Source organism: Lepidochelys kempii, chromosome 25, assembly GCF_965140265.1.
Source record: "Lepidochelys kempii isolate rLepKem1 chromosome 25, rLepKem1.hap2, whole genome shotgun sequence".
NCBI classification, from domain to species: Eukaryota; Metazoa; Chordata; order Testudines; family Cheloniidae; genus Lepidochelys; species Lepidochelys kempii.
Genome location: NC_133280.1, coordinates 15757440 through 15781626, shown reverse-complemented (window position 1 = coordinate 15781626; position 24187 = coordinate 15757440). Strand labels below are relative to the sequence as shown.

The 24187-nt window shown below is 43.1% G+C and overlaps 1 protein-coding gene across 1 annotated transcript in view; it reads right to left on the bottom strand.

Moving 5' to 3' along the window:
* ELL (elongation factor for RNA polymerase II) overlaps window positions 1-24187 on the bottom strand; it is an 87855-nt gene that overhangs the window by 39680 nt on the left and 23988 nt on the right. Inside the window, exon 2 of the mRNA XM_073324699.1 lies at window positions 9587-9634. Within this exon, the coding sequence (XP_073180800.1) occupies window positions 9587-9634 (48 nt within the window). The remainder of the gene's footprint in view (window positions 1-9586; window positions 9635-24187) is intronic.

The following is a 24187-nucleotide window of genomic DNA, read 5'->3' as shown; positions in this document are numbered from 1 at the left end:
ACTTTGAAGTTGTTCAGATGAATTTTCCCACTGAAACTATATCCTTGGAGAAGGAAGATAATGTAAACAGCTAGAATGGGAAACTTCTTCTAACTCTTATTATAAAGTTTACAGTGAAAATAATATTTAGATCCTTAAAAGGTGACCAGTCAAGGGGGACATTTGTGCACCTTGTGGGCTTCTTCATTGCAGGCAGGGCTGACAGCACCGCTGAATTAAAGCTGCCCAACACATCCCATTATAAGACCTTGTTTTCAGTTGCTTACAGCTGCCGATCTTTAACTTTTGGGGCATGAATTTTCCATGCTGAGTGCCTGCCTCACATGGAATTTTTCAAAAAAATTCCACCATCTATAAAGAAAGCCTGAAAGAGGTGCCTTCTCTGCATGCCTTCAGCACCCAAAATCAAAAAGGGGCTTGGGGTTATTTTTGTTTGAAACCTTACAAAAGCTATTATACCTTACTTCCCTGTTTTGCTAGTGGCCTGGAGAGTTAGTGGGATTGCGAAACTACAAGGCACTGAAATGTGAGCACCTGCACAGGGAAGGGATTACTAGATTTTGTTAACACCTATTTAATTCACATTTGGAAGATTTTCCTCACAACCACATAAGGGCTAGAAGTGTAATATTTACAAAATGAAAGCATAGATTCTGCTGCACGCTTCTTTGGTGAGGGGTGGATTCTGCAGCAAATTCCATGGCCGCAGAATCACAAAAGAGACAGGGAGCTAAGTACAGCGTTTGAATTCAATTCTCATTTCAGCTGCAATCCTGTGTGATGGCAAGTCAGAAGGTAAAACTTTACTTCCAAGAAATAGACCATGTAATTTTGCTCTACTTAATTTTCCAAGACAGTGAAACTGAGACACAAGATCCCTTCTTATAAGCTAAGCTCTCTCTTGGAAACTGCCCCAGATATCCCCAAATTTGAGTATAAATCTGTTCCACTTCTACTAGGAATGTAATAATTGCCATTCAGGAACAGACTAGTGGCCACATAGTAGAGTATTCCATCAACAAAGGCCAGTCCCACATACTTCAGAAGAAGCTGTAAGAAACTTTTCAGACAGCTACAGGATAGCCTGCCCCAGGGAAAGTTTCCTGCTGACCCCCAATAGTTAAAGCTTGGCTGAAACATGAGGGTTTATATCCCTTCCTTCCTTCCTTCCTTTTTTTTTTTTTTTTTAAATTTACCAGAACAGCTCTAGATATTCTTGTTACCAGTAATCATTTTTTGAATCCTGATAAGCTCTTGGATTGTGATATCCTGTGGCAATGAGCCTCACAGGTTAGTTATGTTGTGTGGAAGTATTTATTGGTTTTGAATTTGACACTTAATTTCACTGAAGGTCCCCTTGTTCTTGTATTAAGAGAGGGGTACCTTACAGTACCTCTGGCTCTTCAAGATGTGGTAGTCAGTATGGCGGAGAACCAGCTGAGCAGCGGGGACAGCAGAGCAGCACACAGCAGGAGTTTGCCTGGGAGTTCATCTGGAGGGAGCCCAGTGAGGCTTACGTCTTGCAAACTGCTCTGAGGAAGCTCATAGTAGGAAGGTGATATGGAAGGGGGGGGGTTCAGCTGTTGTGACCTGCACTGGATGTGCCATGTTTGTCTTTCTTCCACAGGACAGAAGCGACTTTGTCTGTACAAAGTGCAAGCTGGTCTCCATATTGGAAGAGAAGATTGAAGGTCTGGAGCAACAGATAACAACCCTGCATTGCATACGGGAAACTGAGGATTTCCTGGACGAAACTCAGGATAGGCTTCTAGGGGCACAAAGCTCTACAGATATAGAGCAGGTTGCACAGAGGAGCCAAGAGACCAGTGAAGAAGCTTGGCAACATGTGACCTCCAGAAGAGGTAAGGGGAATGTCCGGGTTCCAGTAACACAGACACAGGTAACTAACCGCTTTCATGTTCTCTCCACAGGTATCGTTGCGGAGAGTGGACCAGATGATATGTCTGGGGCGAGAAAGCAGAAGGAGACTCCGCTGGTTGGAAGGCATGAGATGCGCTGTCCTGAGGTTGGGGGTTCCACGACCACCACCCCCAAGAGGAGAAGGCGGGTGGTGGTGGTCGGGGACTCTCTCCTCCGGGGGACTGAGTCATCTATCTGCCGCCCTGACCGGGAAAACCGAGAAGTCTGCTGCTTGCCAGGGGCTAAGATTCGTGATGTGACGGAGAGACTGCCGAGACTCATCAAGCCCTCGGATCGCTACCCCTTCCTGCTTCTCCACGTGGGCACCAATGATACTGCCAAGAATGACCTTGAGCGGATCACTGCGGACTATGTGGCTCTAGGAAGAAGAATAAAGGAGTTGGAGGCGCAAGTGGCGTTCTCGTCCATCCTCCCCGTGGAAGGAAAAGGCCTAGGTAGGGAGCGTCGAATCGTGGAAGTCAACGAATGGCTACGCAGATGGTGTCGGAGAGAAGGCTTTGGTTTCTTTGACCATGGGATGGTGTTCCATGAAGGAGGAGTGCTGGGTAGAGACGGGCTCCATCTTACGAAGAGAGGGAAGAGCATCTTTGCCAGCAGGCTGGCTAACCTAGTGAGGAGGGCTTTAAACTAGGTTCACCGGGGGAAGGAGACCAAAGCCCTGAGGTAAGTGGGAAAGCGGGATACCGGGAGGAAGCACAGGCAGGAATGTCTGTGAGGGGAGGGCTCCTGCCTCATACTGGCAATGAGGGGCGATCAACAGGTTATCTCAAGTGCTTATATACAAATGCACAAAGCCTTGGAAACAAGCAGGGAGAACTGGAGGTCCTGGTGATGTCAAGGAACTATGACGTGATCGGAATAACAGAGACTTGGTGGGATAACTCATATGACTGGAGTACTGTCATGGATGGTTATAAACTGTTCAGGAAGGACAGGCAGGGCAGAAAAGGTGGGGGAGTAGCACTGTATGTAAGGGAGCAGTATGACTGCTCAGAGCTCCGGTACGAAACTGCAGAAAAACCTGAGTGTCTCTGGATTAAGTTTAGAAGTGTGTGCAACAAGAGTGATGTAGTGGTGGGAGTCTGCTATAGACCACCGGACCAGGGGGATGAGGTGGATGAGGCTTTCTTCCGGCAGCTCACGGAAGCTACTAGATCGCATGCCCTGATTCTCATGGGTGACTTTAATTTTCCTGATATCTGCTGGGAGAGCAATACAGCGGTGCATAGACAATCCAGGAAGTTTTTGGAAAGCGTAGGGGACAATTTCCTGGCGCAAGTGCTAGAGGAGCCAACTAGGGGGGGGTGCTTTTCTTGACCTGCTGCTCACAAACCGGGTAGAATTAGTGGGGGAAGCAAAAGTGGATGGGAATCTGGGAGGCAGTGACCATGAGTTGGTTGAGTTCAGGATCCTGACGCAGGGAAGAAAGGTAAGCAGCAGGATACGGACCCTGGACTTCAGGAAAGCAGACTTTGACTCCCTCAGGGAACGGATGGCCAGGATCCCCTGGGGGACTAACTTGAAGGGGAAAGGAGTCCAGGAGAGCTGGCTGTATTTCAAGGAATCCCTGTTGAGGTTACAGGGACAAACCATCCCGATGAGTCGAAAGAATAGTAAATATGGCAGGCGACCAACTTGGCTTAATGGTGAAATCCTAGCGGATCTTAAACATAAAAAAGAAGCTTACAAGAAGTGGAAGGTTGGACATATGACCAGAGAAGAGTATAAAAATATTGCTCGGGCATGTAGGAATGTTATCAGGAGGGCCAAATCGCACCTGGAGCTGCAGCTAGCCAGAGATGTCAAGAGTAACAAGAAGGGTTTCTTCAGGTATGTTGGCAACAAGAAGAAAGCCAAGGAAAGCGTGGGCCCCTTCCTGAATGAGGGAGGCAACCTAGTGACAGAGGATGTGGAAAAAGCTAATGTACTCAATGCTTTTTTTGCCTCTGTTTTCACTAACAAGGTCAGCTCCCAGACTGCTGCGCTGGGCATCACAAAATGCGGAAGAGATGGCCAGCCCTCTGTGGAGATAGAGGCGGTTAGGGACTATTTAGAAAAGCTGGACGTGCACAAGTCCATGGGGCCGGACGAGTTGCATCCGAGAGTGCTGAAGGAATTGGCGGCTGTGATTGCAGAGCCACTGGCCATTATCTTTGAAAACTCGTGGCGAACCGGGGAAGTCCCGGATGACTGGAAAAAGGCTAATGTAGTGCCAATCTTTAAAAAAGGGAAGAAGGAAGATCCTGGGAACTACAGGCCAGTCAGCCTCACCTCAGTCCCTGGAAAAATCATGGAGCAGGTCCTCAAAGAATCAATCCTGAAGCACTTGCATGAGAGGAAAGTGATCAGGAACAGCCAGCATGGATTCACCAAGGGAAGGTCATGCCTGACTAATCTAATCGCCTTTTATGATGAGATTACTGGTTCTGTGGATGAAGGGAAAGCAGTGGATGTATTGTTTCTTGACTTTAGCAAAGCTTTTGACACGGTCTCCCACAGTATTCTTGTCAGCAAGTTAAGGAAGTATGGGCTGGATGAATGCACTATAAGGTGGGTAGAAAGCTGGCTAAATTGTCGGGCTCAACGGGTAGTGATCAATGGCTCCATGTCTAGTTGGCAGCCGGTATCAAGTGGAGTGCCCCAAGGGTCGGTCCTGGGGCCGGTTTTATTCAATATCTTCATAAATGATCTGGAGGATGGTGTGGATTGCACTCTCAGCAAATTTGCGGATGATACTAAACTGGGAGGAGTGGTAGATACGCTGGAGGGGAGGGATAGGATACAGAAGGACCTAGACCAATTGGAAGATTGGGCCAAAAGGAATCTGATGAGGTTCAATAAGGATAAGTGCAGGGTCCTGCACTTAGGACGGAAGAACCCAATGCACAGCTACAGACTAGGGACCGAATGGCTAGGCAGCAGTTCTGCAGAAAAGGACCTAGGGGTGACAGTGGACGAGAAGCTGGATATGAGTCAACAGTGTGCCCTTGTTGCCAAGAAGGCCAATGGCATTTTGGGATGTATAAGTAGGGGCATAGCGAGCAGATCGAGGGACGTGATCGTTCCCCTCTATTCGACATTGGTGAGGCCTCATCTGGAGTACTGTGTCCAGTTTTGGGCCCCACACTTCAAGAAGGATGTGGATAAATTGGAGAGAGTCCAGCGAAGGGCAACAAAAATGATTAGGGGACTGGAACACATGAGTTATGAGGAGAGGCTGAGGGAGCTGGGATTGTTTAGCCTAAAGAAGAGAAGAATGAGGGGGGATTTGATAGCTGCTTTCAACTACCTGAAAGGGGGTTCCAAAGAGGATGGCTCTAGACTGTTCTCAATGGTAGCAGATGACAGAACGAGGAGTAATGGTCTCAAGTTGCAGTGGGGGAGGTTTAGATTGGATATTAGGAAAAACTTTTTCACTAAGAGGGTGGTGAAACACTGGAATGCGTTACCTAGGGAGGTGGTAGAATCTCCTTCCTTAGAGGTTTTTAAGGTCAGGCTTGACAAAGCCCTGGCTGGGATGATTTAACCTGGAATTGGTCCTGCTTTGAGCAGGGGGTTGGACTAGATGACCTTCTGGGGTCCCTTCCAACCCTGATATTCTATGATTCTATGATTCCACTGCAGGTGCTTATACAAAGGCATAAGGGGGACAGCCACGATCTTCCCTCACTTCCCCTGTAATTCAAAGCCAATGTTGTTGAGGACTTCAAAAAGTAGGGATAAAGGGCGAGTTGTGGGATCCACACAGACAACATCTCAAAGAACCACAGTCATTGTAGGGTAAGTAACCATTCTTTCTTCAAGTACATGTCCATGTGGATTCCACTGTAGGTGACTGGCAAGCACAACTGCTCAGTACGTGGGACTCTCCTAAGCAGAAGAGGCACCTGCTGTGTTCATCTTTCAGTGGAATTAGCCCATCACAAGATAGGTAGTGCTTGAAGCCCACAGGTTTCAAATCCACCATGTTGAGAAGGCCTGCATAGGGGTCTGGCTGAACATTCACTCCAGATGGAATGATAGTGTTGACAGCAGTGGCATGTCAGAGACTCAGAAGAGTTCTGGATGTTATTATGAAGCGTTTGAAGAAATGTAGCCAAAGCTAAGAACCAGCAAGTTGGACACTCGTCAGGTTCCATCTCGCTGCCACAAGTAGTAAAAGGGAATGGAGGGAAGGTCTTGGCCGCCCCACCCTTTATGCCCCCATACAGGGGCACGAGGTGACATCGGGTGCATGCATGGCCTGGACTGAGTTACTTAAAAAATCCAATCGCACATGCACGTGGCACATACGTACTTACAACAGGATCCACATCAACTTAAACCAGAGAATGGCGTTCCTCATTTCCTGTCTCTACACCATTTATTATGTGTATTTTTAAAAACGTGTTCTCTTATCTCCTCTAGAGGAAGTAGTCCCTTGTTTTTCAATTTGCATATGACAGCAATTTTCCATGCCACATATTCATTCCTGTTGCCCATTTCCCTACCCCCTCTAAATCAGCTACATCTTTTTTTCAGATCGAGTGACCAGGACTGAACATTCCAGGTGAGGCAAACTATTTTTAGGATGCATTATAGCATTTTGTGTGTTCTTCTCCCACCCATTCCCTATGCATGTTAACATTTTGTTTGCTTTGACTTCTGCTGCATGTTGAACAAAGGCCTTTACTGAGCTGACCACGATAATGCCCCACTTTTCCTGTGTGCATCCAGTTAAATACATCTATAAGGTGTGTGAGTTCTAATTATGCTCTCCAGCATGTATTTCACATTTATCAACACTGAATTTATCTGAATTTTTATGAAAAGACCTGTCAGCCTATCCCTATCAGTTCACTGAGTGGTCATGAGAGACTGGGCACTGTATATTCAGCGACATTGCAGAGGTAAATCATGTCATCACGACAGCATGAGGTTTAAGACTACCACAAGATGACAGCCAGAGACTTCCATTGCAATCCACCATCCCAAAGACTCGCTCGGGTTAGAGATCAGCATCCCATTGGGATGAGCTGGCAGCAGCAGGGAAGGCTTCCAGAACCTGCTGGCCAACCCTGCAGCCAACAATTCAGCATGAAATTATTTAAAATGAAAATGCCTTGGACATGGGTACAAACCCAATTACAAAATCCAGGAAGAAATCTGTATACTTTTCTGGCTCATGAAAGTTAAGGTTAAAACAGGGTTGGGAAGGAGCCAAATATACTGTTGACAAAGTTCTCACCTTAACAAGGGAAAGCAGTTTTAACAGGCAAATTATATCTGAGGGCGTAAAGGGAGCCCTTTAAAACAAAGGGATAAGAAATTGCCTTTACGTAAGCAATTTAAAAATCTGACTTAAAATTTACAGTCCCATTCTGTGCCAATCACAAGGCTCTCCTTTGGGCTACATATTATACTCATATTTGTTTCCTTTTCCAAATAGTTTCAGCACAATGCTACTGAGCTGTTACATGTGCGCCGGGTGGGGGGGAGGAGAGATTGCACATTTTGCCTGCTATCTCTCAACTTTGGTTCAATTAAATGCTGGGACTGCATTTCTACCTGAACTACCTAGTTTGACAGAAGTTCTTATAACTTGGTCACAAAAATAAAATGTTCAAACCAGAGTATTTAGAACCATCTTGGTAATCACAGATTAAATAGGCACTGTTGATTCTGTAGCCACTGTTGTTTCTGTAATTAATTCTATTTAGAGAAGAAATTGTTCTAAACAGCTTTTGCCCACAACTTGGGCTCCATGTGTTCATTATCTTTATTTAGGGCCAAATTCTAACACATTGGTATAAACTCAGAATGACACAATTTACTTCAACTCAAATCACATTGAAAGCTGCAGATATTCAGCACTCTAAGGTCATTTTTCATTTAGGTTACTAAATATGAATTTAGGAGCTCAAGTTTAGGTACTCAGGTCAAAATTTTCAAACCTAAGTTTTAAAACAGGGACCATATTCAGTGTTCAGTTACAGCTGTGCAAACAAAAAACAATGGGATCACACAATGTAAATGAGAGCAGAATCTGGTTTGTAGAAAGAACACAACTTGTTTCATACTCCTGGGTAAATTGGTGCTACCAGTGATTAGGAATAAAAGTCATCCTGGAAGTGGACCAAACTTGATCTGGAGTTAAGACATAGTGGGAATATCTACATGGCAATTAAAAACCCTGTAGCGGCTGACTTGGGCTCCCAGGATTTGGGCTAAGGGCTGTTTAAGTGCAGTGTAGACATTTTGGCTCGGGCTGGAGCCCAGGCTTTAGGATCCTGCGAGGTGGGAGGGTCCTAGAGCTTGGACTGCAGCCCAAGCCCAAATGTCTACACCGCAATTAAATAGCCCCTTAGCCCAAGTCAGCTGGCGTCTAACTGCAGCAGAGACATACCCAGTAAGGGAATGTACAGTGCCATTCAGAGTAGAATTGTCCTTTAAAAGAAATAATTTAAACAAAATGAAGGGTATATAGTATTAAGGCAGCTCAATTCTTAACTCTCCTTCCTGTGCCTAAGCATGTCAACACATGATAATTAAGATGACTCAGTTCTAAGACTCATGCAATGCTTCAATACAAAAAGAGTGCATCAAGAACTGAGCACCAGAATTGATGAGGAATTATTCTTTTTTCTAGTTGAGAGTCCCAATGTTAAAAATAACTCCTTTTGTATTTAAAGATCTATAAGTGACAGCTTTAAAATGTATCAAAGCGTTGAGTTACTTTTAGTTGAGATCATGGAAATTAAGCACCTCCATTGTCAGTAACTAAAGACAGTTTCATGCTTCCATAAACATCTGATGAATTCAGCAAAAAGGAAGAGAAATGATAAGGAACCAAGATTCCTGAATAGAAGAACTTTGGGGTGTGCTCAACACAGGAGCTACCCAGTTGCTTGGGACTGACTAGATGTCAAGCCAAATTTCACAGTGCACTAATAATGCAGTCTACCAACATTATTCTGATTCACACCTCAAAATGTAGCATCAGAACTGCCAGGTTGGGTGAGGTGTTTCCCAAGGGCATAGGCAAGGCTTCCATGAATTGCTACACTTATCACACATAGTATCATTTGTATTTTTGGTTTCCTCATTCTTCTTGGCAGCAAGGTGTTTTTAATGTGCCCCACTATGGCTATCAACAGTGATAAACAATGGTGAGAAATTGTAAGGAAAAACAGTTTGTGTAGAAACACCCAATGCTCTTACTCGGACAACACTGTGCGCACAACTCAATGCTTGTTAAAAAACCAACAAACAAAAAAAACCCAAACACACACCACCCATTAAGGTAAGACTTTGATACATGCATAAGAACAGCCATACTGGGTCAGACCAGTGGCCCATTTTGTGCAGTATCTGGTCTTCTGCCAGCAACCAGTGCCAGATGCTTCAGAGAGAATGAACAGAACAGGGAAATTTCAAGTGATCCATCCCATTTTCCAGTCCCAGCTTCTGGCAGTTGGAGGCTTAAGGACACCCAGAACATGGAGTTGCATCCCGGACCATCTTGGCCGTCATTGATGGACTTATTCTCCATGAACTTATCTAATTCATTTTTAACCCAGGACAGATCCCACATAGGTTAACTTTAAAGCAGTCAGTATCTACACCCATGGGACAGCCTTCCAGCCAGATCCATACACAAACTTACCCCTTGGTTTCCTTGAAACTGGATTGTTGGTCTCAATGCAACAGAGTCCTACAAAACAAGGAAAAAACAAACAGCCTCAGTCATAACATGCACTACCAAAAATATTCAAATAATTCAGTTTGCATTAACAAGGACACTACAATATATATATATATTGAAGTGAACTAATGACAAAGTATTGCTACTGATCTTTTAAATTGAACGTTTAATAGGAATAAGAAAAACCCTATAATGCTTCTGGCACCTTTGAAATGCCACATATTGAATTCCTTCTTGATCCCTGTAATCATTAACTTACACCATGAAACAGTATATTTGAGGCACATACAGATACATTGGTTGTATATTTGCAATGCTTAAGTAGTTTGTAAACCTACATTCTTAGCAGGGGATTAAGGGGAAAATCTGTTACACCACTCAAATCTAGAATTTTAGGTAAATTATCGTTCCACTTAACTCTTCAAGGTACTTAACTGTCAGGTTCCTGTTAACAGTATCTTACAACGAGGTTGTGACACTTTCCAACTGCCCACTTAAAAACAAAAAAAACAGGTTTTTCCTTGTGACACTAATTTGCTTTCATTTCAGGAAGTTGCATTATTTTTTGTTCAGTCATGACCCTATAAAAAGTTCCTTATAACAGATATCAATTGAATTCAATAATTAAGTTATTTAAATTATGGATACACGGTTATCCAAAAAAAAAAAGGGGGTTGCATTCCCTGATACCTTAACGTTTGATGGCACTGGAGGCTAAAGAATAATCAGCTTCAAGTCATTACTTAAAAGATACTAAGAATGAAAAATAAATGTACATAACTACCAATTGGTTTGGAAAGCTTGTAATCTGTGTAGGTTCTTTTCACTTCCTAAACCCCAAAACATTTCAGTGCATTTTAATGCAATATATACTTGCCAATAGCCCAGCAATCATGCTCTACTGATAGGGTAGCAAGCATGTATAATTAACAGTTTGGTAGGGAGACGGATTTCAGTATCAGCCTTCCAAGTGATGAAAAGTAAGTAGTTACATACACCTTGACTATGGCCATTTAAAAGGAATGAATTCCATTAGGATTTCTCTCTGAACTGCTTTAACTTTTCTGATGTGATTGGGTGCATGCAATAGGGGAACACTTTCTGTGGTATTTCCATGTATCCAGGAAATCCTGACATTTCAGAGACTCCAATGATTAATCACCCCAGAAATATGCATACGTAAGAGGGCGTGCCTAGCAGTTAAATAGTTAATAGCTTCAGAGTCTATTAAGCAGAGTTTCCCTATTGAATTCCATAAGGGATCTTTCCAATTGACATCAAATTATTGTGGCTTAGCAAAGAAAACCTCTGAAATAGAAAAAGTCTATAGATAGACAAACAACAAGCTTAGAGCAAGATGAAACCCACTGGGTGTTTCACTGCACATCCATTATGATTTAAGTCATTAACATAGCTTCCAGCAATGTAACCAAGTCAGGTACCCACTATGACTAAAGAAAAACAGTGGTCTTGACGTCTGGTAAGCACTCACTTTCTGCATTGTACTGAATACTCTGCAGACAGGATATAACTTTATAGTGAAATGATAAACTTCTTTTGTGCACTTCATACAGGGTTCACTAAATTCTTTAAGTACCACGACACTGCATACCACAGCACACTGTTCATAGACAGACTGGCCAGCTCTTGTTCCTGGTGTCAGCATGTACTGTACAGTGTATGTCCATAAATTCATATGAATGTAATTTAGGGGACACTGAATTTGAAGGCATTTTAAAGAACACTGCATTGCATAAGAGCATTGCATTTTTGTATCTAATTATAGATTTAAAAGCATCTGCAAATAAATCTGGAAAATTATTTAACTGGAATAAAAAGCAATCACATGAAGTTCAGAAGTATTGTATGCAAATCATGACAAATTTGTAATCACAGAATTTATTTTATAAATATACCTATCCAACAAGCAACAATCACTTTTGCACCACTGCAAAAGTAAAGATAATTTATGAAAGATTCTGGGGCAAGGAGACTCATGAATTAGGCGACAAGCTTTAGCTTTATTGTACACTGTACTTTTCCCTACCCTCGAAAGTTTATCTACTGTTCTTCCCATCCTACACCCAGAGGTTGGAGATTTCTTTGATCTCTTCGTTGGTGATTAATTCTTTCCATCCAATGGCAAGGATCTTTCATAGGCACTTATTTTTGAAGGAGTCTAGTTTTTGTCCAGTGTTTTGATAGATCTCCAGCTCTCACAGCCATATGTTAGCACTGAGATTATGTTTGAATTGAAAATGCTCAGTTTTGGTCTGATATACCTTTGATTTCTCAGTTTTTTTCTAGTATCTCTGATTTCCATGTTGAGTTTAGTAACTGCTGTGGACACCTTTCCTATCTAAAAAAACAACAAGGAGCCTGGTGGCACCTTAAAGACTAAGATTTATTTGGGCATAAGCTTTCATGGGTAAAAAACCACTTCTTCAGATGCATTTCTATCTAAATGTTACTTCCTTCTCAAGGTCTCCATTGGCTAGTATGCTGCTGCCCAGGAACTGTTCTTTTTGTTTTTGCCTTCTACTGTGATGATGATGCTTGACATCTACGTTTTGAGGATGTTTGTTTTGGTGTAGCTAATTTTGAACCATGCTTGGCCTACTGTTTTTGCCATGTTATCTGTCTTGGAAGCTTTAAGGCAGTGATGCTCTGTAGTGCAACATCACTGGCAAAGTCTAGATCTTCTAGGCATTTGCTATCTACTCACATTGCTAACACCCTTCTTCATTACCCAGTCTATCGCAATGCCAAACAGTGGACATAACGCACTACATAGTGTTATCTGCTCTGTTTCATTACTGTTTCAGATGCCTCAAAATAGGAACTACAGGCAATGATAAATGGATTGAAAGGTTATCAAGGTTTCACTCTTTCCACAAACACTATTAGCTACTTCCCACAGCAATAGACCTGGATCCATAAGACAGGTGTCTCCAAGCCACATCCTGTATTATGGTAAAAGTGAGGTGGCTATTTTGTGCTCTCTCTAGTAAGATCACCATTAGACCAAAGCTGTACTAAATCACGGCTATGGTCCTTTCTATAGTAACACACCTTTTCTTAAGAGTGAGGGCCAAGAAGTCAGACACTGGAGAGCTTGTACGCAGTGTAGTTGTAACCATGTCAGTCCCAGGATATTAGAGAGACTAGGTGGGGGAGGTTGGGTCCACTAAAAGATATTATCTCACCCACTTTCTCTCTAATTGGAGATCTTACAAGTTTAGTAGATGATTTAGTCCCCAAAGACTTAGACATAAGCACAGATTTATCACACCATATATGATTGAGCTTGGGAGCAGATGGTCTCAAGTATAATTTTATTTTTGAAAGATGTCCAATAAGCCCTACTAACCATTTACCTTGAATGAGAACTAAGATACATTTTTCTTAATTCATCCATTCCACTCAGGAAATATGATCCTTCCCACCAAGGCTCACAGGTGTCAACTCTCTCCCAGTTCCTCACAGTTAACACAAGTTAGCAGCCAACATTAGACCAAAATGAAGCAGGGCTATACTCTGAGAAGGTGTACATAATTTTAAGGAAGAGCTGAAGACCTGATCAAGCTATTCAGAATTATGAATAACCCACAGCTTGAACTTCAAATTTGATGCATGTTCTATTTCACAACCTCCAAAATCAGTGATAATCCTGCCACTCTGATGATCCCCAAATTTCACTTATTTAAATAGTGAACCTTCCACTTTACACACCATCACTCACTTGTTCCCCAGGAGACACAGCCGGTCTCTCCATTTCCAATTTGTTAACTGCTGCTCTCACTGCTCCTGCTCAGCACCTCAGTTACCAATGATGTACGGTAGTAAGTTTTCAAATACAAAAGCTCTAGACTAGAGGTTTCAAACTGCTAGCCTGCAGGCCAGATTCAGTTTCTGCAGAACATAAGCATTCATTTTTTCAGATGTTTCTAGGCATTATGGTTGCAAAGAAAGCCTTTCAAAGATATTCTTTGAGATGTGTGGTCCCTATCTGTATGCTACTGTGGGTACACGTGTGCTCCACATGACCAGAGTTGGAGAATTTTGAAAGTGGTGTCCATTGGTCCACACTTGGTGCCCTGGCTCACCTCAGGCCTCTCACCAAGGAGATAAAGGGCAGATCAGACCAACTGCCTCTCCAGTTCCTTCTCTACCATGAATCAGATAAGATTTGAAGCAGAGGGGAAGGAGGGCAGACAGTGGAATACAGATTGATTAGACAACACATCTCGAAGAAACTCCAGTTACAATGCTGCTACTGATGGTACCACTGGAGGAAAATCACAGCCTGAAGAAGGAATGGAAGACAAACTCCTTCCAAAGGACAGCTTCCTGGTGGAATCATAACCTCTCTCAAAAGGGAGGGGCCCAAAGGAGCAGGAGACTCCAGGTCTGGGAGAGCGAAGATGTCCTCAGGAGGACTGTAGGTCTCTGTTTCTGTTGCAGCTCCTGCGGTTCAGGCAGACAGGACTCTTCTCATGCTGGGAAGAACTCTCTGTGCAACGGCTAATGAAAACAAAAATAGAACCATGGATGATCGACGTTCTCAATCAATCTTTGTCGGTACCAGCGGATCCCATGTTTGTACTTGGGAGGTACCACAGGCATGGGCACCACCAGATTGTGATCCAGTGTCAATGGAACATTAGACTGTGGGCTCTTATTGTGCCTCAGACTTAGGATGTCCTAAATTCTCTTGAGCTGAGCTAGTGCTTGGTTTAGGCAGGGCTGGATCAGACCTGCTCAAAGTGGATTTGGAGGAAGACTTAGCCTCATGCTTAGGAGAATGCTCTCTGCTCTCCCAACAAGACCCGGCCAAGAGCAGACTCTGCTCCTGATTTGGACCTTGTGGCAGGAGGCATTGTCTTTGCTGAGTCAGGTAAATATACAGGGGGTGCCCGAGCTTGGGTTTAATTGTTGCCTCATGGCCTTTTCCATTAGGTGCTTCCTAAGGCAAAAGTTCCCACCCTTCCCAGCCATAGCTAAGAAACAAACTAGCCCTTACTGTTAGAGAAAGTGGAAAACATGACCCGAGCATACCCTAAAGGCCCAAAAAAACATAAGGCAAGTAATTCTATTTGTGTAATTCTCATGACTTATGCTCCAATCCTATGATTTACTCAGCACAAGCAGACCTGTGCCCCACTGAAGTCCTGAACAAAGTAGTTTTGATTATCTACTATTTATTGTTTTGTTTCAAACACTTCATCCCAGTCTTTCTGCAGAGTGAAACTACATGCAGCAAAAACCGAAAGCAAAAACATCCGAAGGCTAGTTGCCAAGGAATCATAAGAGATCCACATCTCAGAGTCCCAAAGTTCATTAAGAGTTCTAGTAGCACAGCATACAAATCCCACTGGTAATATCTATAAGGAACGTACTCCAGGAACATCAAACAGTGGGTGAAGAAAATTCAAGTTCACTAGTCACCAATTAAGTTCGCATCTATCATTCTCAAAAGGTCACAGGCTAAATAGAGATGTCTATCTCAAGACATTCCAAAATCTGACCGCACCATCCATCCAGAAGGGCATATTGTCTGGAATACTGTCAACTCACCTATGCTTTTAAAAGTGAAATTTACCACCCATTACTTATATTATGAAAATGCTGTCTTCTTGCAAGCCAGGGGTAGTAGCACCTACAAGCCCTTGACATGACCAAGACTCTATTTTGCTAGGTGCTTTACGAACACAGAATAAAAAGACAGTACCTACCCCAAAAAGTTCACTTGGATTGTAAAGTGTTAACCCACCATAAATTAATAGTTTAGAAACCTATACTGTTTTCCTTGCCTCTCAACCACACACTCCAACTGTATTGGTATAGTGAGGATTCCATCTCCTCAGTAGTGTAGAATCTTAAATTAGATGCACTATGTCATTTCTGTTCCTATTAAAAAGTTCAAACTGAAGTTTTGGTCGGAGTGTCAATACTGAGTTAAAAAGGCACTTAAAGATTTTAAACTTCCAGAACTATGGCTCTGACTTGGAGAATTTCAGCACTAACAGGTTTGGAAAAAAGGGAAAAACAAACAAAAAAACAGATACCAGCTTTTGTAGCCCCGTGATTTTAAAAAGGCCACCACCAACACCAGCCCACTTGAGTCACATGATATGGTTACACAACTGTTAGTTTAGGGGCTAAGACTTACAACTCCTGTGGATCAAGTTCAAGATGTAGAATAATGGAAAGGTTTTGTACTGTGAGCGTGCACACACGCGTGCACACACACACAGTGCCTAAACAGACAATAGTGGGCATCAAGCCCCCAAGCAACGGACTTCCCTGTCACCAGGATATCACTTCACAAAGAACTCCAGAGGTAGATCAGCTCTTGAGTTTATTCACTCATGCATGCCCAGATACAATAATCTCTTCTAATCCAGGTTAAAAACAGACTGTACTGGAAAGCCAGCACTGCATTTCCTTATATGATCTTTAGATGGATAATTCATTTTAGTTTAGATTCTCAATTGAAAATAACTGGGTTTCCCTTAACAGTGAACTGCATTACAGGAAACCTGTTGTCACTTTACTTCCCCACTGCACAATAGTTTGAGAGATGTAGGAACTTCCTGCAAGACGCACTCAGGACTGCTGCACTACTATGCCTCTAGAGGCAGGATTTAAGAAAGAGAGGAATACTACTTTCTGCAAATGGACAGTTTTGTAATTGACCTCAAGTTTTAAATGCAACTTGTCAAAGGACTTTTTTTTTTTTAAACTGCCCTCCCCACCCTTATGTATAAAGGCAGCCTGAAAGGTTTGGGTTTTTTTTAATCTTAGAAATATCAGGAACATGAAGTCTGGCCTTCCCAGGATTTGCTGGAGACATTCCGGGGGGGGGGGGGGATATCTCACAAAGCAGCACAGTGACAGGTTTCAGAGTAGCAGCCGTGTTAGTCTGTATTAGCAAAAAGAAAAGGAGTACTTGTGCATCTGATGAAGTGAGCTGTAGCTCACGAAAGCTTATGCTCAAATAAATTTGTCAATCTCTAAGGTGCCACAAGTACTCCTTTTCTATAACCACAGTGGGAGCTCTCACACCTTACTTGAAGGGACAGAATGCTTGATGCTCAAGATGTCTTTTCACCCAAGTGTTCATTAGGCAGCAGAATTTAGATGTTAAGAAAAAACAGTAACAAAGATTTAAATATGCCTCCTTTCTGCTGTTGAGCTTTCAGTCTCTTGACTCTTGTGATGTTATAATTTTGTTAGAATTCTGTTAGAAATTGGTTAAGAGACAACACTAATAAGAACTTCAAATTAGCCTGAGAGGAGCTCAGTGTAAGACACCTCCAATCTATAAGAGACAACAATTATATTTACAGTCTGATGTGGCAATAATTAACATGTATGAGAACAAGAGATCCTCAGCCACTGAACAGATAAAACTTTTGCTTTACCAAGATCCTCATACTGCACTCCAGGACTGGGCTTGCTACCCATAAAGCATGTGCTTCTGCCAAATCGAACCATGAAAAATCACCTGTGAAGACAAACTAAAAATCACTGTTTTCCCCTCAGAAAGTCTGATAGTAATTAAAGGATCATTAAATGTACTGTTATACCACAGAAAAATGAAAAGGTTAAAAAGCATCATTTAGAACAATCCTGATGAAACAGCTACATGATCACGAAGCATCTTAAGCTATGCTACGTGTACAACAAAAAGTAGGTCAGTAAATCAGATTCCTGAACTTCTGGGCAGCAGTTTCCAGAATTTGTTTCATTGCTCTGAATCTTGCTGAACAGCCAAACTGGAACAATACTTTTAAGCTTCAGCCCATCACAAATAGAGCATAATTAAGATTAGTCTTACTAACGCTATCCTGATATAGACCTAGTAATAGGACTAAAGAGTCCAGAGGAAAAAGGAACGTATGGAGGACAGCTCTGAAAATTTAACCTTCCATAAGACCTTGTAAGAACAGTTTAAAAAAAAGCCTCTCCAGCCACAGATCGAAGTTTTAAGATCAAACTTCAACTGCAATATCAATAAAAAGTTATGAATTATTTGTGAATGTTGTCATAAGTGAGGTTACTATGGTCAAAGGTAAACATATGCAAGTATTCATCTTAATCATCCTTTTGACATTTTATACAATTTGAATTCAGAGCTTCCATTTTGTACACTTATCCGTTTATGAAAATGTAAAAATGAATTTTGAAGTGAATCTTAAATACAGCTAATTAGAAATATATTCAACATTAACAGCATGTGGTAGGAATTGAACCTATTGGTTGGGAGGAATCTAAATGCACGAAGTTATTGCACTAAATCCCACTACTGTTTCTCCTCATTTTCTATTCAGGAAAGTAGTTTACTTTGAACAACAGCAACTCAGTTTCTCACAAAAAAAATCTGACAAGCTATTAAGGAGTTTCCCAAATTGTTATGAAGTACTCTCAGAATATCACTTTAAAAGATGCTACAAAAAAATTAGCAGCCAAGGGTTACTGCACAAGCAATTTTATCCTCTCAAATTGAGCTTCAAATGGGTAGCAGAGTTATCTATAAACAAAAGTATCTCATAGCAACTGCCAATACTTTTTTCCAAGCATTTACTATAAAAATCTAAATGTGTTCTGTTTTAGGGGTATTTTGTTTTAGAAACTACAGTGGATCTACTCATTATGACTCCAATCCAGTAAGACACTTAAGCAGGTGCATAACTAAACATGTGGGCAGTACCACTGCAGTCACATTACTCAGTGAGTCAAAATGCCTCAAGACTCTTGCAAGAAATTTCAGAAGCTATACAGAAAATAGAAAACATGAACAGGCAATGAAGGGAGTTGTGTCTTTCAACAAGAGGCTTGTCAGACCTGATGTGTGGAAGGAGGAGCTGTGTCACAATCAAGAATCTAAGGAAATGGAATGCACTCCAACAAGCAGAGCAAAGTCAGTATTGGGAATGCACTGGCACGAAGAGATTTCAGAATCAAAGAGTCAAACCTAAAACTAAGCTTCAGATAATGCACACACTGAGCTAATGTAAACAAAGTATTAAAATGAGCCAAGCATATAGCAATGTGCAGCACCACGGATAAAAAGGAATGTGATGTATTTTAAGTATGGAATGTTTAAACAGGACCAGCAGTACAGCTCCCTTACTAAAAGTGAACTTGTCCACTGCCTGTATTAAAAAAATGCATACGAGTTTACCATGTAAGTTACGTAGTATGATTCACATATGTATTTCAAGACTTTTCCCCTAATCACTTCTAAATCTAGTTTGAAGTATAACTGGATAATCCCGACACTTCTAGAAAGGACAAGAGTCTGGTCCTTCTAGTTGTATATGGTACATACAGCTCAAGTTAAGCAGGTTGTATGCATGCGATGCATGACATGGATCTGTCATGTTACAGCAGATGAAATATAAACATGTACTTAAATATGTATAGTCACCTTCTACATGCATACAGAATTTGACAGTAATCAGATTTTCAAGTCAGGAGGACAGTGAAAGAACCATCCTCCTAGCCCTAAAAGTTACTTTATCATCAGTCCTTTATCCGCAACAAGCTTGTGACATCACAAACAAAGACTGGGAGAACAAGACTCTTGTAGCTTTACAGGAAGGTGGAAGCTTCATCACTACCATACCCTCTTCAAAGCAATTATGAATAGAATCATAGAATATCAGGGTTGGAAGGGACCTCAGGAGGTCATCTAGTCCAACCCCCTGCTCAAAGCAGGACCAATCCCCAACTAAATCATCCCAGCCAGGGCTTTGTCAAGCCTGACCTTAAAAACTTCTAAGGAAGGAGATTCCACCACCTCCCTAGGTAACGCATTCCAGTGTTTCACCACCCTCCTAGTGAAAAAGTTTTGCCTAATATCCAACCTAAACCTCCCCCACTGCAACTTGAGACCATTACTCCTCGTTCTGTCATCAGCTACCATTGAGAACAGTCTAGAGCCATCCTCTTTGGAACCCCCTTTCAGGTAGTTGAAAACAGCTATCAAATCCCCCCTCATTCTTCTCTTCCGTAGACTAAACAATTCCAGTTCCCTCAGCCTCTCCTCATAAGTCATGTGTTCCAGTCCCCTAATCATTTTTGTTGCCCTTCGCTGGACTCTCTCCAATTTTTCCACATCCTTCTTGAAGTGTGGGGCCCAAAACTGGACACAGTACTCCAGATGAGGCCTCACCAATGTCGAATAGAGGGGAACGATCACGTCCCTCGATCTGCTGGCAATGCCCCTACTTATACAGCCCAAAATGCCATTGGCTTTCTTGGCAACAAGGGCACACTGTTGACTCATATCCAGCTTCTCGTCCACTGTAACCCCTAGGTCCTTTTCTGCAGAACTGCTGCCGAGCCATTCGGTCCCTAGTCTGTAGCAGTGCATGGGATTCTTCCGTCCTAAGTGCAGGACTCTGCACTTGGCCTTGTTGAACCTCAGATTTCTTTTGGCCCAATCCCCTCATTTGTCTAGGGCCCTCTGTATCCTATCCCTACCCTCCAGTGTATCTACCTCTCCTCCCAGTTTAGTGTCATCTGCAAACTTGCTGAGGGTGCAACCCACACCATCCTCCAGATCATTAATGAAGATATTGAACAAAACCGGCCTGAAGACCGACCTTTGGGGCACTCCACTTGATACCGGCTGCCAAGTAGACCTGGAGCCACTGATCACTACCTGCTGAGCCCAACAATCTAGCCAGCTTTCTACCCACCTTATAGTGCATTCATCCAGCCCATACTTCTTTAACTTGCTGACAAGAATACTGTGGGAGACAGTGTTAAAACCTTTGCTAAAGTCAAGGAACAACAAGTCCACTGCTTTCCCCTCATCCACAGAGCCAGTTATCTCGTCATAGAAGGCAATTGGCAAGTCATGCCTGACTAATCTCTTGGTGAATCCATGCTGACTGTTCCTGATCGCTTTCCTCCCCTCTAAGTGTTTCAGAATTGATTCCTTGAGGACCTGCTCCATGATTTTTCCAGGGACTGAGATGAGGCTGACTGGCCTGTAGTTCCCAGGATCCTCCTCCTTCCCTTTTTTTAAAGATGGGCACTACATTAGCCTTTTTCCAGTCATCCGGGACTTCCCCCGATAGCCATGAGTTTTCAAAGATAATGGCCAATGGCTCTGCAATCTCATCTGCCAACTCCTTTAGCACTCTTGGATGCAGCGCATCCAGCCCCATGGACTTGTGCTCGTCCAGCTTTTCTAAATAGTCCCGAACCACTTCTTTCTCCACAGAGGGCTGGTCACCTCCTCCCCATGCTGTGCTGCCCAGTGCAGTAGTCTGGGAGCTGAACTTGTTCGTGAAGACAGAGGCAAAATAAAGCATTGAGTACATTTGCTTTTTCCACATCCTCTGTCACTAGGTTGCCTCCCTCATTCAGTAAGGGGCCCACGCTTTCCTTGACTTTCTTCTTGCTGCTAACATACCTGAAGAAACCCTTCTTGTTACTCTTAACATCTCTTACTAGCTGCAACTCCAGATGTGACTTGGCCTTCCTGATTTCACTCCTGCATGCCCGAGCAATACTTTTATACTCTTCCCTGTCATTTGTCCAATCTTCCACTTCTTGTAAGCTTTTTTGTGCTGAAGATCAGCAAGGATTTCACTGTTAAGCCAAGCAGGTCACCTGCCATATTTACTATTCTTTCTACACATTGGGATGGTTTGTCCCCGTAACCTCAATAAGGATTCTTTAAAATACAGCCATCTCTCCTAGACTCCTTTCCCCCTCATGTAATTCTCCCAGGGGATCCTGCCCATCAGTTCCCTGAGGGAGTCAAAGTCTGCTTTTCTGAAGTCCAGGGTCCGTATTCTGCTGCTCTCCTTTCTTCGCTGTGTCAGGATCCTGAACTCGACCATCTCATGGTCACTGCCTCCCAGGTTTCCCTCCACTTTTGCTTCCCCTACTAATTCTTCCCGGTTTGTGAGCAGCAGGTCAAGAAGAGCTCTGCCCCTAGTTGGTTCCTCCAGCACTTGCACCAGGAAATTGTCCCCTACACTTTTCAAAAACTTCCTGGATTGTCTGTGCACCGCTGCATTGCTCTCCCAGCAGATCTCAGAGTGATTGAAGTCTCCCATGAGAACCAGGGCTTGCGATCTAGTAACTTCCGTGAGTTGCCAGAAGAAAGCCTCGTCCACCTCATCCCCCTGGTCCGGTGGTCTACAGCAGACTCCCACCATGACATCACCCTTGTTGCTCACACTTCTAAACTTAATCCAGAGACTCAGGTTTTTCTGCAGTTTCATACTTGAGCTCTGAGCAGTCATACTGCTCCCTTACATACAGTGCAACTCCCCCACCTTTTCTTCCCTGCTTGTCCTTCCTGAACAGTTTATATCCATCCATGACAGTACTCCAGTCATGTGAGTTTTCCCACCAAGTGTTATTCCAATCACATCATAATTCCTTGACTGTGCCAGGACTCCCAGTTCTCCCTGCTTGTTTCTCAGGCTTCTTGCATTTGTATATAGGCACTTGAGATAAACCTGCTGATTGTCCCTTTTTCTCAGTATGAGGCAGGAGCCCTCCCCTCTCGCGCGCTCCTGCTTCCTCCAGGTATCCCACTTACCTCAGGGCTTTGGTCTCCTTTCCCCGGTGAACCTAATTTAAAGCCCTCCTCACTAGGTTAGCCAGCCTGCTTGCGAAGATGCTCTTCCCTCTCTTCGTTAGGTGGAGCCCATCTCTGCCTAGCACTCCTCCATCTTGGAACACCATCCCATGGTCAAAGAATCCAAAGCCTTCTCTCCGACACCACCTGTGTAGCCATTCATTGACTTCCACAATTTGACAGTCTCTACCCAGGCCTTTTCCTTCCATGGGGAGGATGGACAAGACCACCACTTATACCTCAAACTCCTTTATCCTTCTTCCCAGAGCCACGTAGCTATTAGCCTCATCATATTCCCAAGTACTAATTTAGCCATATGCACAGGAGTTTGCCAGAAGCTGGGAATGAGCGACAGGGGATGAATCACTTGATGATTACCTGTTCTGTTCATTCCCTCTTGGACACCTGGCACTGGCCAGTGTCAGAAGACAGGCTACTGGGCTAGATGGACCTTTGGTCTGACCCAGGACGGCCATTCTTATGTTCTGAGTTAGGACAAAGGCTGATTTTAAAATGGTCCTCTTGAATTTTGCAATATTGGAATGCTGCAATAAACATCTACAAGTTTTGGTGAAGCACTTATGTACAGGTGAGAGCTTATCACCAGACAGATCACCAACTAAACAAGAAAAACTACACTAGTACCACATGAGTCAACAGGACTACTCATATGAGTTAAATTATTCACACGCGTAAATGTTTGCAGAATAGGAAAAATTATCTGTGCTTACTTGAAAGCTTCCTTTCTTCACATAATAAAGTCCACAGATCCAGTACAATGGGTACTTCAGCCTGCTTGCAACTTGGGGCACAACCAGACCTGTCACTCACCAGCAGCAGGGAAACACTCTGGCACTGAAGCTCCCCACCAGTTGAGATAGATTCCATAGCCAAGATAATTCCATTCTATTCTCCTAAATTACAGATTGTATTCAATACACTTTGAGGAAAGAGTATGATTTTTCCTAATGCAGACCATGGGAAATTCCCACTACTGAAACAAACCCAAGTCTCTGGACATCAGTTCTCATCTCTATTTGGGATGATCGGTATCTCCTGGGCAAGAACCTTATTACTTGGAGAGGCCATTTTCAGGTAAGTATAGATAAGTGTTCCTATTCTTCATCATTCTGTGGTCCACAGATCAATAAAAATAAAAATGGATCTTCACACCCTGTGCCTCCAGGGTGGGAAGCAGGTTTATCCTTAAATACAGGCATCTAAATAAGGTATTTTATATATCCTCCATCTTCATCTGGGTACTAAGGCATGGAGAAGACTTCTACCAAAAGTATGGCTTTGGCCGAAGACTAGATGACTGACAGATTCTTGGTAAATTTATGTACTGACGGACACCTAGCAGGTCTCAGTACAGGAGAATGTACTTCTCTTCCCTTAGACTGTCAGTGCTCCAAAGGTGCAGACTTTGACACTTATCAGAAGGAAGAATATTTCTTGAATTTACTTTGGGAATGAATGCTGAAACATCTGGGAGATCGGCTTGTCTTAATTAAAAGTACAACACTAGGCGTCTCATTTCAGAAAGCTCCTAATTTCAAAACTTGTCTGACTGGAGATCACTATCAGGAAGTCTACTTTGATAGCATGAGGATACCTCTTAGAGAGATTCCATCCGGATAGTTCTGTAAGGAACAGAATGAGGTTCCAAGATCATGCATAGGGAAGGAGGCACCTGAGCTCTGCAGTCCAAAGTGTGGCTGCTAAAGCGGGCTCTAGGGACTTAGGCACAATCTTCCATCTGGCAGGCTGCCCTTCCATTATCACTCCTCTCATGAAGCTGCTTACCCCTTGAGGCAGTTTCTCCAACCCTGCCTGCCTCGTGTCTGCACAGCTCCAGTGAAAGACTTGATAAGGGGGTGAAGCCAGAGACCACCTCTGGCTCTTGGCCTACCTCTTTCCTTGAAGCTTGTAGGGACAGCAGCTGC